This window comes from Cimex lectularius, unplaced genomic scaffold (genome assembly GCF_000648675.2).
Source record: "Cimex lectularius strain Harlan isolate CLEC.00 unplaced genomic scaffold, Clec_2.1 scaffold365, whole genome shotgun sequence".
Lineage (NCBI taxonomy): Eukaryota > Metazoa > Arthropoda > Insecta > Hemiptera > Cimicidae > Cimex > Cimex lectularius.
In genome coordinates, this window is record NW_019392896.1 from 172821 (window position 1) to 192435 (window position 19615).

Consider the following 19615-nt stretch of genomic DNA (forward strand, 5'->3'; position numbering starts at 1 on the left):
ATTCAAGTATATTGTCATTATAAAATTAAATGTTAAATTTAAGAGTATGCAAATATGTAGACAAGCCGGTAGCGACCTCGCACGTATTATACAAAGGGCAATTACAAAGTCGCACAACGGTAGACTATCTTTCTATATATTTTTTCTAAAAAGCTCTCGCATTATTTTGTCTATATCCTAGTTGAGTAGGCTATTCCTATTACCTATTCCAAGCCTACCTATTAATTTACAAGATAATTTAAAACTGAGTTTTCGAAGTTATTTAGATAGAATTAAAAATCTTCTTAGTTTCCGCTCCAACGAGACGACGGTAGAAAAGCGGATAACGAAAAGCGACAATTCTTCACGCCAATGATCAGGGACATTCTGGGGTCATGGCAGTTACAGAACCGTCTACGAATCAAACTGAATCGATTAAAAACAATCGTTAAATTCTGTCCGAAACCTAAAACTAGTACCTGTCGAACCAATTATTTTACTGGCAAAATAGTTTTAATTTCTGCACAGATTCTACCTCTCGTTTTATAATAGTAAAATGTTACGATGTGCTAAACAATAAACGGCATCAGACCGTTAACATTAGAATCCGGACAGTTTTCATACGTCTCTGAATATATTAATAAACAACTTTCAATCCCAAAATTAAAGACAAATTATTCAGAATTCGTGAGATGCGGTCTGAATTCACGATTTCTGAATAATTATCGATTAACGGTCACTAATCACCACATATTTATACATTAAAGACAAATATAAAACAAAAATAAAATTCAAAATATTTGGAGATCGTGAGAGGCGGTCTTGTGTGACGTAGGTTTAGTAAAAGATACAACAATGAACATAAAAGGTAAGTAAAGGAAACAAATATGAAACATATAACAATAAAAATTCGAAATCAGACCACTTTAAAGTAAATTCTGCTCACAGTTTTATCATAATTCAGCTATCATCTAGTAACTAAATTCTGCCTGTTGGGATCGTCAATCTAAAACGAATAACGGCGCTAATTGATGTTAATAATTACGCCAAAAATTAATTTACGTGATACTCAACATACCAAAAATTTAAATGTTGAGGAAAGGACAGAAATAATAGTAAAAGTAAAATAGTAGTTAAATTAAAATTTAAAAATAAAGAATTTAAAAAACGAGGAAGGGATTATTCTCTGTAACAAAATAAAAGCCTATTCTCAACAGAAACGTACGAGAGCCATCCGAGCTCAGTGAAGACAGACAGACCGACTCACCTCTAGCGAAGCTTCAAAAAACGCAATATTCAAATTACGATGACAATACCACGTTTATCATCCCAATAAAATTAAGACCTTTTAATCATAGTGATAACCAAATTTTCATTCCATTGAAATAATTACGCTGTTTGATAGTAAAACTTGGCAGTTGGTTAAATTATCAGAAGAAAACTGCAAATGATAATCATCTTTGTTAAGAAATTTATCCACAGACAAAATATTAAATATTAGGTTTCGTGGTCCGCTTGACCAAATAAATTATTTTCAATTAATTAAAGTTTTGGTTGAGATAAAAAAGTCAGTATCACAACTGGGATTCGAACCCAAGACCTTCGGCTAAATACGCCGCTGCTCTACCACTTGAGGTACCGTGACTTCTATCCACTTGGACACCAACTCCCCATCTCAACCAAAACCTTAATTATTGAAAATTATTTTAAAGGTAAAACATGCGGTTTACTTCGAGGATGAAGTCTACGACGAGTTCGTCACAATAATAATGACATCCCACAAATTAACGAAATAATATTGAAAAAAAAAAATTGACCAACGGAAGCTTCCTTTTGAGCCAAAACCGGCGTATGTGTCTAGCCTGCAGAGAAACCCTGCTCAATGTGTCCCACTTATTGTGTCAGCCTTGGCTCCTTATAGGGAGCGAACAGGAATGCTACCCGATATGAGTATTGTATTGTATTTTTTTTTTTTTTTTTTTTTTTTTTTTTTTTTTTTTTTTTTTTTTTTTTTTTTTTTTTTTTTTTTTGTGAAAACTGGCATCACATTTCTGTATATAGATAGATTGCAGGTAATCTTATTATTCTATATATAACAAGTTTAGTGATATGGAGGTGTTTGTTAACTGTTTCGTGAGAATGTATTTAGACACAGAGAATGATTCTAATTCAAAAAGTTGATATGACAGCAGACGCTTACCGGAATCGGACAGAAGTACATGTAATGAACTAATAATGAATAATAGAACAAAACGCGTTATATGTAAAAAAATTCATTAATCGTCAATTTAAAACTGCCGATATCGAACTATGGCATCACAGACAAAACATAAAATTCTTTTGCCAAACATCACTTAACAGGATGTCAAACATAATATAGACTCCGAGATAGTTCTCATTTACCTAACGCTTGTTAAATTAATTTTAAGCTCTTTATTATAAATTAGATCATTTGTTTAATCAAACTGTACGTTTAAACAAATTTTATGAAAATAATGTATTCCTGAAGGATTATGATAAAAATTAACATATAACAAGAAGTGGTAGTAAACGTAGAAATATTCTAAACTATTTAATATTTATTAATTATATTATATATATATATATATATTGTACACAGAACTGAGGCCTTATTATGGTTTGGGGTCAATAGCAAAATTTATTGTGGAAAACCTTGATGCCCATGTGAGTAAATGGTATGAAAACTATTTCAATGAATTAAGACGTAAGCAAGAAACAGCAAGAAATGAATGGTATTCCTCCACGAGGTAAGATCTAACGTTTGTGAATTCTCAGAACCAATGGCCGGTGGTCCTGATGATCCTCGGGCTGTAGACCCTGACACGTACAGACTATCACGTCGACTATACCGGCAGGTATTAGCATTTCTGTATGATTTTCCCACACCTGTAGGTCTTACAAAGACCTAGGTTTTCAACAACGGCCCATTTAGGGTTTATGTTTCGTCCATTTTTTTTATTTTTTCTTTAGACCAATAAATTCTAATAAACAACTTGTGCATTTTAAATTAAAAGCTAAGTAGAAAATTAATTATCTATGCTTAGAAAATTAAGATACAATAATCGAGAGATACTTGTCTGTTATATACTATTTTTATACTTTTATTGTAATCTAATTGACACTATTTACCTGACACAACCACCTGATAGTGAATTTCGTGCTAGTCTAGTTTGTTTTCTCGTACACTTGAGGAAAAAGTGTCTCAAAACATTTCAAATTGCTAAGATTTTGAAAATTTAATTAGTTAACATGTTATATAATCTGTGTCATATTTGGTGGATTAGGTTTTTCCAATTATTTGAGTATGCATTTTTTAAGTTTATAGGAGTTGAAGTTACTAGATATCTATGTTTGTGGTCATGTATACATTACAAATATTTATGTTTTGTACCTATTCTAGGCTAGCATTTTATATTATTAGATATTTCATGTAAAAGCAGAGAATAAGAAACATATCGAGACGCTCAAATGGCTCCAGGTTGAAAAATGCACGTGAAAGACCAGGGAAAGTAGTACAAACACGTAGAGGGTCGGTGATACCTCACCTATTTGTCGGTCCCTAAACTACACCAACTACAACCACATTATACATACATTTTATTTTAGATATTAATTTTGAATATCTATATAAACTAGCAATATGGTCAAATGGAGGCTGACTAGCCTCCAAATGGACTTTGTTTCTACCAGTACATCCCTCATTTAAAATAAATTCTGTTAACCTATTCATAGGAAATTCATTAAACAATTGATCAACAATATTCCCAAATGAGATGCCTCGGTAATCTTTGGTACTTTGAGGGTATAATAGTATTTCCTTTTTTGTAAATTAGGAAAATTCTTATATTCCTCCTCTTTGCTTCGTGTGTCCACTTTGACCGTTTTGGTATAATAAACAATAACATTAAAAAGAGTTAGTGCATTAAAAAACTATATAGTGTGCTTGAAAATGCAAATTACTTCAATTCATCGGCTTTAAAAAAAACACTAAATATCTACCATTAAAAAAAAAAAAAAAACGCTAAGTATCTACCATTTTAATATGTATAGTTTTTGGTATTATTTTTATGTCGCTGTAATACCTCTTGCCAAAAATAATTCAAAACTATCAATTAGGCATGTGTCGAAAGTTTTCGAACAATCTATGAATCTTTAATTTCACTGAGGATTTTCCAAATCCATCGAAATGTACCATCTGAGGGTTCTCACAACCAACATTCACGAAACGGTTTTTCTTCTCATTTTGAGTTTTATGTCTACCTAGGTTTAAAAAATAAACAAATAAAATAACAATTATTGTTGTTTATACACTTCACAACTACGTTAGAAAAAAAAGTGGGCTCACAATACACTCCACAAATGTTGGTACGAAATTCCCTTATCACTTCTACTACGTACCCAATTGATTTCATCACTTCGAGCAAAAATAAATGCTAATTCAACCTCAAAATCTTACAAAGAATATTTATCCTGTTATTTTGTGACTCCAAAGTCAACACTGCCTGGGCATTGGAACCATTGTTTTTAATTTAGTGACTACACCGTAATGTAACCATCTAGTTGAAAAAGAATTTTATCGTGTACCTCCTTATTTTAATATGTACCTACTTATATCTTTATTTACTTGTTTGTTCATTCATAAGTTTCTGATATTTTTTTTCTTTTCTTTCTGATATCATTATTTACTTTTCAACACACAAAACGTTGTAATAATTCGAACAACTTATAAAAATCAAAACGTGAAATGTACAAAATACTTAGATACTATGATTACAGAACAGATCCATGCAAACTCAGTTGTAGCTCCGCCAACATCATAAAACGAGTAACCTATTAAACCTAATTTTTATATTTCACTTTCCTTCGTTATCGTCCTTAACAATTAACTAATACATATCCTTATAATTAACTTAATTTCTTTCCAATATTGAATAACCCCGAATCACAAATCCAATCGAGAAAATCCCCATTCTCGACTTCCTTTGAGTTAAATACAACCGCCTATGATCAAAGAGAATTTCCCAGATTTACCGCGTCCTCCTCCCTGTCAAAATCATTTAAAAACAGGAGAATACAAATTCAAGTTTCACAACACTTTCACACAAAACCAACATGACACCAAAGATTAGCGTCACAGTTTATGTGAGTATGAAATACTTCGTTCAAAATTTATATTTACATCTTAAATTGTATTACTTCCAATCAACATATGTTTTGTAATTTACCCAGGCGCTGAAGATGACATGAATAAAGGTCAAAACGTCGGCACAAAAAAATGAAAAATGTGTTTGTTTAAACAACCTCATTATTGATCGCTCCTAACTTTAGCAAATTATAAAGGCAATTTATTTATTTAAGGAGTTTTTTTTTACAAGGGTTCGCAACTATGCAGGGCCGCTGGATTCGAACTCGGGACCTTTACCTTACAGTGATGAGCATCGTGTCAGCGCCTAATCGTTGCGGCTACCGATTCCCCCCTATTTAAGGAGTTCTTGCCTGACTTTTTAACTTCGTCGACCACCTCATTCCACGTCTTCGCTGTTTTGTCCTTTCTGGAATAAGCAGGGAGAATGTATATGCGTACAGTTAATCATTAATACAAAACAAGGATAAAGGATTTTTCAATGTTTACTTTTTACGAAATTTACAATTTTTATTCTGTCTCATTTGAATTCTAAAGCAATAAACTGTTTAGTTTTCTTGTTTTCTTAATTTCAATTTTTAGACTTAAAAATGCCGCGTGGTGTGGCACCTATTGTTGAAGAACGTTCCATCAGGTATGTGGCTATTGCCATCGGAGTTCCCTACGAAACTATGCGAGACGCAGTTAGACGCCCCTAGGGTAACAGAACCATAGGATGACCGTTTTTTGGGTTTGAGAATTTTGCGAAACCGGCACCTTACTGTTGTTCAACAATTGATTCATCGAGAGGACCAGAATTGACCAAAACACTCAGAGTTGCACGGCTCCCATTTGCTCGAGAACAAAGTCATTGGTCTTTGGACGATTGGTCTGCTTAACTTTTTACAAATGAATGTAGATTTGCTGTACAATCTCCAGATGGGAGTGAAAGAGTGTGGAGAAAGCGAAATAAAAGGTACGAAGCCTATAATTTTTCCCACAGCCAACCTTTTCAACGTAGCTCAGAGATGGCATGGGCGGGAATTTCAATGGAGAGTCGCACAGAGTTGGTTGTTGTTCGTGGCGGGTTTTTGACGGCCACTCGCTATGTGGATGAAATTGTGGAGCATCTTGCGTTGCCCATGCTCGATGAAATTAGCGACAAACCTATTCTAATGCACGATAATGCCCGTCCACATGTCGCTCGCATAGTACAAACGTACCTTCAACAGCATAACATCAGGTTCTTAGCTTGGCCAGCCCGTTCTCCAGACTTGAACCCCATCGAACATTTATGGGATAACCTCAAAAAACGAATAAGAGCACGTCCATCACTCCTGATATGTTAATATTAAAACTCTATAACAAAATTAAAACAAATTTTATCTGTCTGGCTTTTTTCCCATTTAGCAATTTTATTTATTTATTTTTTAGACAGACTCAATTATTAAACGTTAAAAAACGAGAAACTTTGATTAATATATAAAAATATATACAAATCAAGTTATATTACAAGTGGGTGGAATTTTTTTCTGTCAGCGTATATTACTGACAGTTCGACCCTTGGAATCTTGCATTAAATTGTTTTTGAGGTTGACTTAAAGTTTCATCTCCTTATCGGCGTTATCCCTAATGGCCTACATTTCCAGTATAAAGACAAAGCACCCCTTATTGATGAGAAATCACGAAATTATCCCTATGATGTCACCAGCATGAAGTCGTCTACTCTATTTATAATAACCGCTCAAAGAATGGAATATTTCTAATTTAACTTCTCTAGTACCTACAGTAAAACAACGTAGAGAAAAATTAAGACAAATTTCCGATTGTTTTATTTACGGGAACTAAGTTCCGAAATAAAAAACTTCCACAATATATTACATGTTTCCGTAAAAGCAGAATATTTAATTGTTTGTTTAAAAGATTCGTCTCTATTAAGGAGCCAGGATGTCACGGGGTTTCAGCCGGGACAATAAACCGGGGTCGTAATGCGTTTTTTTGTCCGAGGGGGGAAAAGAAGCCCAGCCGCTTTGGCGAGTGGGTGGCCCCTGTTTTTACACTAAACTTCTACATCTAATTCCATTCAGGAAATATTTCCCACGAGCTTAAGCGAAGGTGGCAACTCTTTTATACTAGGGTCAAATCGATTATGGATAAAACAATTAGTGCGGTCGCAATGAGATTTTTTTTCCACCATTCATTTGCCTTTGAGTAAATTTCTGACATGTTGACGACTCGGCGATATCGGCAGTTTCAATTCAAAGTGGTACAATTTTTTGAAGTCATGAGGAGCGGCCAAGAATGAGGTTGTTTAGAAAAACACCTTTTTCATTTTTTTGCCGATGTTTCGACCTTTATTCGGGTCATCTTCAGAGCCTGGGTAAATTACAAAACATATGTTGATTGGAAAAAATACAATGTAATATGTAAATATGCCTTATGCTTCTGATATGCCCACAAATGAGAATACACTTACCGCCACATACGCAGATGACAGCGCCATATTAACAAGTCATCCCTCTTCTACACAACATTCACTTATGTTACAAAACCACAACAATTGAAAAACGGACAATTGAAAAAAAAAATCTTTCGGAAATAAAGTTTAACCCCTCAAACCTATCACCTCCTTTTTCAACTCCCTCGTGAGACTTGCCCAAGCATATACTTATACAATGAACCTGTTCTTCATTCCGACAAAGTTAGCTATTTAGGACTCACATTTGATAGAACTAACTTGGATTCCACACACACATTAAAAAAACAACCACTCAACAAACGATTTAAAATGTTTTAGTACCTATTCAACCGTCAATTAAAATTACCATTAAAATCAAAACTTTCGACATACTACTCAAACTTAATGGCCAAATATTCCAATACTCAAAGATTACAAAGTTTTCGACCAAAAATTTTAAGACTAATTGTTTCTGGCCCTTTTACGTAATATATCCCTCAGGGAAATTAAAATTAAGTTTTAATTTATTTGCATTATGATGTTGGCATAGCTACGGCTGAGTTTGCATGTATCTGTTCTGCAATTAATGCTGTGTGTCTCTGCTAATGTAAACTATTTCTGGAAAGTTGCGTTTGTCCGTGTTTAGTCTTTGTATTTTGTCGAAATCAAAATTGTGTTGTTTTTCAAAGTGGTGTCTGGTCAATGCTGTGGGATTGGTTTTTGGAGTTTTAAAGTCATAGATGTGTTGTTTTTCTAGATATTGCGATGTAATTCCAATGGATGTTGCTGGACAGTTCATACAATTAATTTTATGAATTAAATCGGATTTGTAGGATGTTGGTGTTGCGTCTTTGACTTTGGAAAAAAGTGTGTGTACTGTTTTATGGTTTTTAAAAGCTATTTTAATGTGTTCTGGGGAGAGACATTTACTTAATTTGTGAGAAAATATGTGGAAGAACGGAATGGACGTGTATATTGGTTTGTCTTTGTATGATTGTGTTGATGATGTGTTGTGTACTGTGGGGGATGTTGTTTTGTGAAGTACTGGGTTAAAATTGTTTATGATTCTGTTGATTAGGTTTTTAGGGTAGTTATTACTATGTAAGATTTGTTTGTACGTTTGAATATTTTTTAGGTGAAAGGATTCATGACTTACGAGAAATGATTAAGCGTAATAATCCTTTAGCCGTGTTTAAAATTGTGTGTTTTATGAAATACAGTTTCACTTAATATTCGCGGGTGTGGTTCCAGCAAACCGCCGTGAATGTTAAATCCACGAATGCTGAGTCTATTTTCCTATGCCAAAAATTGAGATGCAATTCAGAACTATTCAAAATAAACGTAATAGAAAATAAATAAAATAATAATCGCAAGGAAAGAAATAACTATTAATTAATTGTTCGCTGTCTCGCCGAATAATCAATTTCTTAAAGAATTTCCACATAAGATTTAAAGCAGCCTCGACATCCCTTTTCAACTTCAAACTTCGATTTAAAGAAGGGTCGAAATTCATTGTTTTTTTTTAATATGTTGGTCCCTCGATGTTAAAATTTCCCTGAAATGTTTTGAAGAAAATCTGGCTTGCATAAAAAATGTAAAAAGTCCAAAATTTTTATTTTTTCACCAGGGTCAGGACTTTTTTTTCCATTTTAGAAGAGGTGTCATTTTGCGACACTACTTCCACGAGAGAATAAAACAAACTACTAGCATGTATTATGCTATTGCTGTACTCCTATCCTCTTAAAAAATTAAATACCAGTACAAAGAAGGAGTTAGGTGTTTTATTAATTGCGACCTACCTACATTTCGAGGGAAATCTCCAGGTATTGTTAAATTATGACTGTTGTTTTAATAAATACCTAGAAAGCACACATAATTTATATTGGATACACGTATATTTGTTAAATTGTTTTAATTTTGATTTGTTCAGAAAAATTTTCTTTTTCTGAATTTATAGTACCTAGGCAAATTGGAAAACATTTTGATAAATTTATTTTCATTTCAAGTTTTACTTAACGTTAAGAGAAGCATTAAAACTTTTAACACTATAAAGAACTGTACTGTTCTTATTTTAGATGTGATGTATTTGTTTAATTGTTTAAAGTAAAATAGTTTGAAATAGATCAGATGTTTGTTGGGCCTATTCTGGAGGCGCAGTCGTATACGGGGAAACGATTTCAGTGAACTGTGAAAACTTGTGACTGTAATTGTGAAAATATACAGGGTGTTCGGCTACTCGAGTTACAAACTTTGCCAGCAGAATCTACATTCAAAATGGAACCAAATAGGCCTAATTAACTATCTCAACAGTTTCGGAGTTATTTTCTCTTTTACGATTTTTTAAAATTTTACGACCTTGCTTCAAATAAACAATGGTAACTCCAAAACTAAAAGGGTTTGCACAAATCCGTTGATAACATTGAAAACTAAATGAAATTTCCAATCAGATTTGATGAATACTAAACTTGTAAACGTTGTTGAAATAAGCGTTTTAGTAGCCAGAACTTTGAAAAACAATTTTTTTTTGTCAAAGTTGAAAAAGTTACTATGGAAATTCTAAACTACGATTTCTAAACCTAGAGACTAGCTAATTTCAGAAAACCTACTCCATTTAATATCCTTTTTAGTGATGTAATTGTTTTTTAATTATTTTTTCAAAGATGAAGAAATTGATGAAGGAAAGAAAAAAACTGTGATTGACGGATTGGTAAGGTGGAAAGATTAAAAAAAATACTTAAGGAAATTTTTAATGAATTTATTAAACGTTTTTTAATTTAGGTTCGAAACTGAAATAGTGCAAGGGTTTACTTATTTACCAACACGACTTCAACTTTGATTATAGGTTTATTGTATGATTATTCCCCGGAATAAAAGAGTTTTAAGATTCAAAACGTTTTTAGTTCATTCAATCAAAATTTCCTTAAGTTTTTTTACTATTATTAATCTTTCCACCTTACCAATCCGTCAACACGGTTTTTTCCTTTCTTCCGTCAATTTCTTCACCACTGAAAAAAGTAAATAAAAAAGGAATTGCATCACTTAGGACATTAAATGGAGTACGTTTGCTGAAATTTTCTGGTCTCTAGGTTTGGAAATAGTAGTTTAGAATCATCATAGTTAAGTTTTTCAACTTTGAAAAAAAAAAAATTATTTTTCAAAGTTCTGACTACTAAAGTCTTGTCACCAACGTTTACAAGTTTAGTATTGATCACATTTTATTGAAAATTTAACCTAGTTTTCAATGTTATCAACGGATTTGTGCAAACCCTTTTAGTTTTGGAGTTACTATTGTTTATTTGAAGCAAGGTCGTAATATTTTAAAAAATCATAAAAGGGGAAATAACTCCGAAACTGTTGAGATTCGGACCACAGTTAATTAGGCCTTTTTCGTTCCATTTTTTAATGTAGAATCTACTAGTAAAGTTTGTAACTCGAGTAGCCGAACACCCTGTATATAACGGATACTTGTGAATAAATTGTCTGTGTATTGCTTATGACAACCACAATTGGTGGTTCGTCTGCCATTCGGCTAAAGGCTTGTTTCAACTGCAAATTCCGAAGGAGCAGAATAAAAATGTGGATATACATGTTCGGAAAACACGCTGCTGTAATTTTTACTTACGACCATGAGCTTATAATTTTCCCTTTAAAATTTTTAAATATTTTTTTTTGCATTTCATATCTACGGTGATACATGCCATATTATTTGCCCGTTCTTTCTACTACACCAATTTACCGGAAATTATGCAGGAGTTTTGAACCTTGTAAATTACACGTTATGACACAAACTCAGCTTTTGTAAATGAATCGAATTTGAGAAATAAAACAAAACGCTTTAGGAATTTTTGTTTTCATCCTTATTTTTCTTACTTATAATTGTTTATTTACGTTATTTATACATAAAAGTTGTCATAACGTTGAATTTGTATAAAATCCAGAGGTGCTAGGTCAAATTACATCGGTACACATGATAGAAGTGAACACCGGACATCGGTAAAAGATAATTGCCCCGACGAATCCGGCAAAAAAGTCTTCCAAGTGGGTGGGCAGTATAGCTTCTGTACAGCTTTGGAATAAAATTCATTGAGAACCATCAAAAAAGCAATCCGCATCATTTCTGAATATTTCAAAAAGACTGGTCCCATGGTTTCGGAGTCTTGCCGGTTTCACGGAATTGACCACAGACAGACAGACAAGAAACCAAATTTGTTCAGAAAGGCCCAAAACACAAAATGCTAATGGAAATTTTCATTTTGCAGGACAAAATGTTTTTCAACTTCCCGCATAAATGCAAGGCTTCCCTACATTCCGTAGTTTGGAAGCAAAAATCTTATTATGACGACAAATCAGTTTTGATTGAAGAATGCTTAAAATGAGATTTTTTTTATAAAAATATTATTTGGCCTTTTTTTACGAGCGTTCACAATGGCAGAGGTCGTATCTATTTTTTATTATTTTTTTATGAGGTAGTCAGGTTTTTGAAAGAAGGGCCCGCTGGATTCGAACCCAGGACCTTTAGATAAGTTATGAGCGTCGTGTCAAGCCTTAACCATGTTGCCTCCGACGCCCTCCAGTATAATGTTGAAATTGACAAATATTTTACCTATTATTTTGGTTATAATATTCAGAATAAAAGAGATCTCGTTTTGAAAACTATATATTGAATCATGAAATGTCTACCTGTAATGAATTTATCAGTTAAAAAACCGAGATAAATGGTTGAAAAGTTGACTTAAAACTGTGGTTTAGAAAAACTATTAGTTTCCTTAGTAATGATATAGAAAGTATGCTTTCAGAATTTAGATTTTGTTTCCATAGATTTTGTTGAGAACTAGAGAAAGTTGAGAAAAGTTTGTTTTCAATAGCAGAAGATGAGATAAATAGACCGTTTAGTTTAAAAGTTCTTTCATAAGCTTATTTGGTAAAGAAAAGTAATTGGAGTAACAGACACTAGAAAAGAAAGACGCAAGCAAATAATTTCGTTAGCATTACTTGCATTATTATTAAGGTTTTAAATACATGTAAGAAGGCATCAAGGTTTGTGACAATATAACAAGAATGAAAATTTCGGTAGTACTTAGCATTATGTGGTATTGAGAGTTGTATGATAACAAAATTTAAACAAAGTAGCAATTTTTTTGCAATGTTTATGAGAGGTACGGAAATTGAGATATATGGTAACAGCTTTGGAAGGTGAATTCATGAAGCAATCAAGAACGTAAGATGCTTGGACAAATAGTGACAAAAGGCATATCATTTTGGACGGTGAAACCGAGTCAGTTGGATAAAATAGTACAGATCACTTTAGGCCTGCTCACACAATGTTATCCAGATCTGGTCATAAGCTGCCTGACAACAAGGAAAGGTGATTGGATGACACAAGTAGCTCTTCACCTTCATACAGTCACAACTCGAGTAGCCTGTATTGTCAAGTTGCTTGTGGTTTGAAGAGAAAGTTAAATGGTTTTATATTGACCGGACATGGAAGTACACTTCTAGTGTCCATTGTGTACTCAATTCTTGTTGATGTTATATCATAATCCAGAATTTTTATTACCACCAGTACAGAACAAGAAAAATTAAAAATTCTGGATATACCCCTTGTGCCAAGCTCTCCTCTTTGAAACCCTTTCCACTTGTAATTGTTTCGATACAAAATTTAAATTGAACACTTGTTCATTCATTGCATACACAATGTTATCAATGCAACTGAGAGGCTGGAAGACTTGGAAACCAATATGTCAGGTCCCCTAGAATTGGGTGGCGACTCTGAGTCTGAAGTACCACCGTCTGATTAACGCCACCTAATAACGCATCACAAGTCTCTTATCGCCGAGTATCTCAGTCGGTCAGAGACTTTAGTATCCTTGTATGAGTAGAGTCGTGGGCAAATAGGAAACAGTATATTATAAAACGTATGTACAACATAAATAATTTAGATTGTTGCATTCCGTTCCTTATAATGCAAGATAGTCATAACTTATAAATATTGGATTATACTAATCAAATAAAAGTTTCATTAAGTTTTAATAATATTCTGACCCATGTTTGTGTTGAAATTAGTGCAGAATACTTTTACTTCAATGGAAGGTCTTTCAAAAATAGTAAACTAAAGTAAGTACTGTTATTGATGGGATGATGGACCAAATAAAAAGTTTTAAGAAAAAAAGCACAAAACAAGGATGTGATATATTTATCAAAATTCCCAATACACAACATAAAAAACCAATTTCATGTCAATCATCTGATTAGGCAGTTGGCTATAGCAGGATCTAAGGAAGTTGCGTATGTGCAACATTAAATTCAACAAAACTAATTGAATAAAAGCATATTATAGACCTAATCACACTACTTGGTAAAAGTGATAACCTAATGAAATATGCCAAATAAATATTAAATTAATGATCCAATTAGAGCATAACAAATAAACTGTATAAAGTCTAAAAGGTAAAATGTATAAAATAACTGCCTGCGGCTAATGTATAACTATTTTTCGCTATTTTTGCTTAAACAATATTTATGGTAACTTATAGTGCACATACTGTAATTATATTAGCTAAGTTTCAACACTCAACCACAAACCAGATGCCAATAAATCCGATTGATGACTGCACATGTCCAAACATTGACTGAACACAGATTTTTAACTCTGTTCGAACACTTTTTTCCAATCTCACTCCGAATGTTTTTCCAACAGTCGCCAATAAATTGTGAAATGGGCAAGTGAGGAAGAAAAAAATATCAGTATCAAAAGGCATTCCAAATGAAATTCGGGCAATAGATGGTAGATACATAAAAATTGATAAGCCTGAGAACAATTGTGACTCATATATAAAGCGAAAATGGTATTACTCCATACAGGAGTTTAATATTTCTTCAAAACAAAAATAATTTTAATAAATTTATAGATTGGTATTTTTAATTTTTCCTGATGCAGATAGTCTGTGACCACAAACATAAGATTATAGATGTTTTTGTGGGTTACCCTAGCTCTGTTCCTCATAGCAGAATATTTAGAAACTCTCGTGTTTTTCAAAATATCGAATAAAAATATGGCTCATATTTTTTTATTTAGTGGGGATAGTGGCTACCCATTATTAAAACAAAGATTATTTGGAGATTGTTAGATGTGGCCTGGTCTCTCATGATCTCCAAATAATCTTCTAACGGTCAATAAACACCACATATTAAAAAAAATATATTAACCCCTTTTAATGATAGAGGATATTTAACTAGGGGGGGGGGAACTAAATCATAATTCAAAACTAGGTTAAAATCGGTATATTATTGAATACTGCTTTAACTTTTTTTTATTATTAATGTTAAATGTTATTATTCTCCGCTGCCAATAATGATTTGTAATTGGATGGCTTCTGTACAACTCTATATAAGTAAGTGAGAACAATATTTATTGCAGTGCATTTCACATGTTCCAAGTCCTTGAGGACATGAAATTTGGCATATTTGTTAAAAAATAAATACATATATATGTACATATTTCATATTTATTTCACATGTAAATCCAGTCCCTTGTTGAGAAAGAATTTTGCTATCTGACAAAAGTGAAAGCGCTAAGAAACATCTACACGTCTCTGACTGCACTGCTAATCTCTAGTCAAATCTTTGGATGTTTTAATGTCAAAAACCAGTCACAAACCTGGCCTGAAAATGTGTTGGAACAGCCAACTGACTGTTTGAGTTTGCATTGGTAGCATGATAAAACACCAAAACTAAACTGCGCATCATTAGTTCGGCGATGGTTTGGACGTGTGATGGAACAAACCTATTAAAACTTGTTCGGCAGTTGAGAGAATTATTAAAATACATAAATTATTTGAGGAAAAGTTTGTATCAGTTCTATTTTTAAATATTTTATTATCACCTGCAATTTATGGTTGCAAAATGTAATCTGATGATACATAGATATATTTTTAAGTAAGTATATATTTACAATAAGAATAATCAATATTATTCTCCCACTTCACTTCGCTAACTGAACTTCACTGCCTCTCCTCCTCAGAAAGGAGGTCATGGGGCCATTTCTTCTTATCGTAGGGATGGGTTCTGTTGGATAAGGCTGGGGGGGGGGAATTGGAGAGTTTATTGTGGAAATTTGTTAATTTTTGGGGAATTAAGTTTTGGATAAATGGGATTTTAAGGTCGTTGTGGAGGGGGAGTACTGGAGACATAATATGAAAAATTTAGAATTGATCTGAGGACTTTACACTGAAAGGATTGGAGATATTGGAAGATTTAACCTTATCGTAGGTCTAAATCAACTGTAGTAGCGTTTTGTAAATTGTATGTTTTTCATAGATCATCGATTGTCGTTTAATAAGTTTGTAGAGTAGATCACCCTCCCGAGTGATCAGATTCTTGTAGAAATAATTGCTCTGTTAGATAAGAGTGGAGGTCTAAGAAGAGGTTATTTGGAAGGACATTTTATATGGTCTGAGATACGTGATTGAAAAATGGCAAAAAGGAAGCAAAATTCGAGATGTGAGGTTGAGGTGGGAGGTTGGTGCCCGAGAGGATCGAAGTCACGATAGTTTAAGTGGTAGAGCAGCAGCGTATTTAGCCAAAGATTGTTGGTTCGAATCCCGCTCGTGACACTGACTTTTTTTATCTCAACCAATACCTTTCATAAATATTAATTTTGTTTAATGAAAACGTATTTTTTAATTGCTTTTTCTAGATTTAATATGCTGATTGATTGTTAGCGAATTAAATTTCTATGTTGATATTATAGTGATTGTTAATAAATTGTAAGTATGCATAAGGCCCATAAATAAAAGTCTTAACTTCATAACATGAAATTGTGGATAGATGTACATATTTGATAACATTAAATAATGAATTAAAGTTTTAAAGTCCTGATGAAGGATATATCCCTTGAAATGTCAACTAAGAAACTGAATGTGTTATTTTATTTGGCTAATGAATAAATAAACGTTTTATTTCTAGAAAAAAAAATTGAAATAGTACATAGCACATAAAAAAATAATAAAAAAAAAGTAAGTAAAATTAAGTACTTTACATTAAAGTAAATTAAAAAAGTCCTATTTAATAATGAAATTCATCAATCAAAAATTTGAGGTATTTGACTGCTTGGGCTGCATAGGTGTAAAGGGGTTTCCAATTTCTTCCATTTAGCACATCCAAACATTCGTCCTTACTCAATAATTTTACTGAGATAATTAACTTTGAATTCTGCCAGAATCAGACAGTCTGCAATAAAGGGAATGATATGTTCTTTTAACATTTCGTTGCAAAGAGAGCGTCGCCAACTTCCGGTCAGACAGCTAGCTTGAAAATTCATATTCATAAGTCCCTTCTGATTTTCAATAGCATTTCTATAAAATGAAGGTAATTATTATAATTAAGTCCATTATATCTCATGGTCTGATTGACCAAATAACTTCATTCAATTAATTAATTTCTATGTAAGGTATTGGTTAAAATGAAAAAGCTAGTGACACAAGCGGAATTCGAACCCTTGACCTTTGGCTTTCGATTCGAATCCCATTTGTGACACAAGGTTTTTCATTTCAACCAATACCTTACATAAAGATTAATTATAATTAAGGTAATGGTTGTTCTTTAAATTCAAGTCCAAAGATTGATACCATTCCTAAACTGAGATTCTTAATTAAATTCCAAACACAATTTTTATTTTATTTTTGAAAACAGTTCTTTAATTGATCCCTCACGAGTATCAAATCCCACTCAAATTATTTCTTTTCTATGGCACACACACAAATCCTTATACCAGTATAAGTTTTTTTTATTATTTCTTTTGCTAAGATTCGTAGCAAATGGGACTCTTCAAGAGCTACTACTTTTTTAATATACTGAACGTGAGTACTCAAGGTGTAAAATATATCAAACTGATTCCAGTCTCAAGGTAAACAACGTAAGTTCAGTTGCCTAGTAATTTCTAGGCAGGTGAATAATTTCTTTATAAAAAAATACATTTAACTTTTTAATTTCTTCAATATGATTTATACCACACAACAGTGCTCCATAACATAAAACAGCCCTGATGACTGCTCAAAAAACATTGTACTTAGCAGATAATGGGATCACGATTTTTAATAAAATTCTCATATGTAGACCTGATACTATATGTACTTGGCACTATTTAATTTTTCCTAGGTGATTTCTAAAACTAAGTTGTGAAGTTACATATTTGTAAGTATTAATACTAAATATTTGTAAGTATCAACCACCTCTGCACTTTCACCCCCCCCCCACCTTTCTCTTCTTCCCAATTTTCCTCCCCTGCAAAACACTACAAACTTGGATTTGCAGAGATAATTTTTAAATTCCACATGGCACAATACTTCTCTAACTCATTAATCATCTCTTTCAAGAAAACACACATTGTCATTGACGTACAAAAGGCATCTAATGTTTAGCCCCACCACAGTTCTGCCCCCAAGGAAATCATGTATTTCATTAAGAAAAAAAGAAAAAAAATGGTGACAGAACACATCTCTGCTTCACCCCTGTGTTAGTTACAAAATGTTTGGAAATACCATTCCCTGACCACACCAACAACTCCATTAACAAATAAAGATCCTAGATGGTTCTCTCAAATTTATTGGATATCTCAAAAGAATGCAATTTATAATACAATGAATTTCTATCCACACAATCATACGCACAATCACATTCTACAAAAAAAAACCACCTTCTGCCACTTTTGTTGCACTTTTAACATTACAATATTATCAATTGTAATCAGAATGAAAACCAGCTTGAAACTCACTGATTACTTTATTATCTTTTGCCCATCTCCGAACCTTTAAAAGAAGCAACCCAGAAAATAATTTTGATTCAGTCCAAGAATGATATATCCCTATAATTTCCAACGTTGTTTAGATCTCTTTTCTTATGGAGGGGAAATATTATAGATTTTGTATAACATTCTGGGATATTACCGGTTATCATATATTCGATTGAATACTTTTAGTAGTTTCGCTAAAAAGTTGTGAGGAGCATTTTTATAAAATTCAAACAGGACTCTATCATTACCAGGGGCTTTACCAACTTAGTTTTTTCTTTTCTGTTTGTTTTTGATAAATAATAAATAAAATTATGATGGAAAAATAACAATTCTGAGAAAAAAGAAATATTTTTCATTAGATCTACTACTGACTTTCATCAAAGGAAGATCCAAGATTCCTAATCTGTTTACTTCCAATTTTGTATTATTATGTTATAAATGGTATTATTTTTAATAACTATTAATTAAGAGTCAGTTGAGATGAAAAAAAGTTAATGGCACGAGCGGGATTCGAACCCACGATCTTCGGCTAGATAGGCTAGAGGCTGCTCTACCACTTGAGCTATCGTGACCTCGATCCACTCGGACATCAACTTCCTATCTCAACCCCACCTTATGAGTTTTCCCTCCTTTTTGCCATTTTTCAATTAATTAATTGTAATGTATTAATTGGTCAAGCGGACCACGAAATTAGTGAATTTAATAACTATTCTATTTCAAAAAGTGAATGAGTAGTAGTAGTAGGGTCTGTCTACCCTCTCATGAGTCTTGACGTCACACAAATGCCATTTGGCTTACACTATCTTCAGTTAAGCTTTGTTGCCATATTTTAGACTTAAATGAGGATAGCTTCGTTTGTAAGTAGGATCTAAAATGGTTCGACAATTTATAATTAATTTAATCACACAAAACATGCATCTTGCTTATTCCAATATATGAAAAGGCCCAAATATTACTTTGAGTAATTATTTTGTCGCCTTCTTGTAGTAACTTACAGGAGTCAATTAAACATCATTTAAACTATAATGAAAAAACTAAATTCCTACCACATTTACAAAATCTTGAAAAGTGATGGCAGATGTCGTCCTCTGCTGGGCTTTCTGTATAAGAACATCCCTCTTGCTTGGTGTAATCTCCTCCATAAATTCTGGACTGTCTAGTGCTACCAACAGGTCATCCCACGGAATCTCACCAAACCCTTCCGGGTCAAACTGCAACATCATAACATCATTGCAACACAAACATC

The 19615-nt window shown here is 32.8% G+C and overlaps 1 protein-coding gene across 1 annotated transcript in view; it reads right to left on the reverse strand.

The window, feature by feature from the left end:
• The window catches only part of LOC106673458 (protein rhomboid-like), a 108041-nt gene that overhangs the window by 84442 nt on the left and 3984 nt on the right, over window positions 1-19615 (reverse strand). Inside the window, exon 4 of the mRNA XM_014405591.2 lies at window positions 19416-19580. Within this exon, the coding sequence (XP_014261077.1) occupies window positions 19416-19580 (165 nt within the window). The remainder of the gene's footprint in view (window positions 1-19415; window positions 19581-19615) is intronic.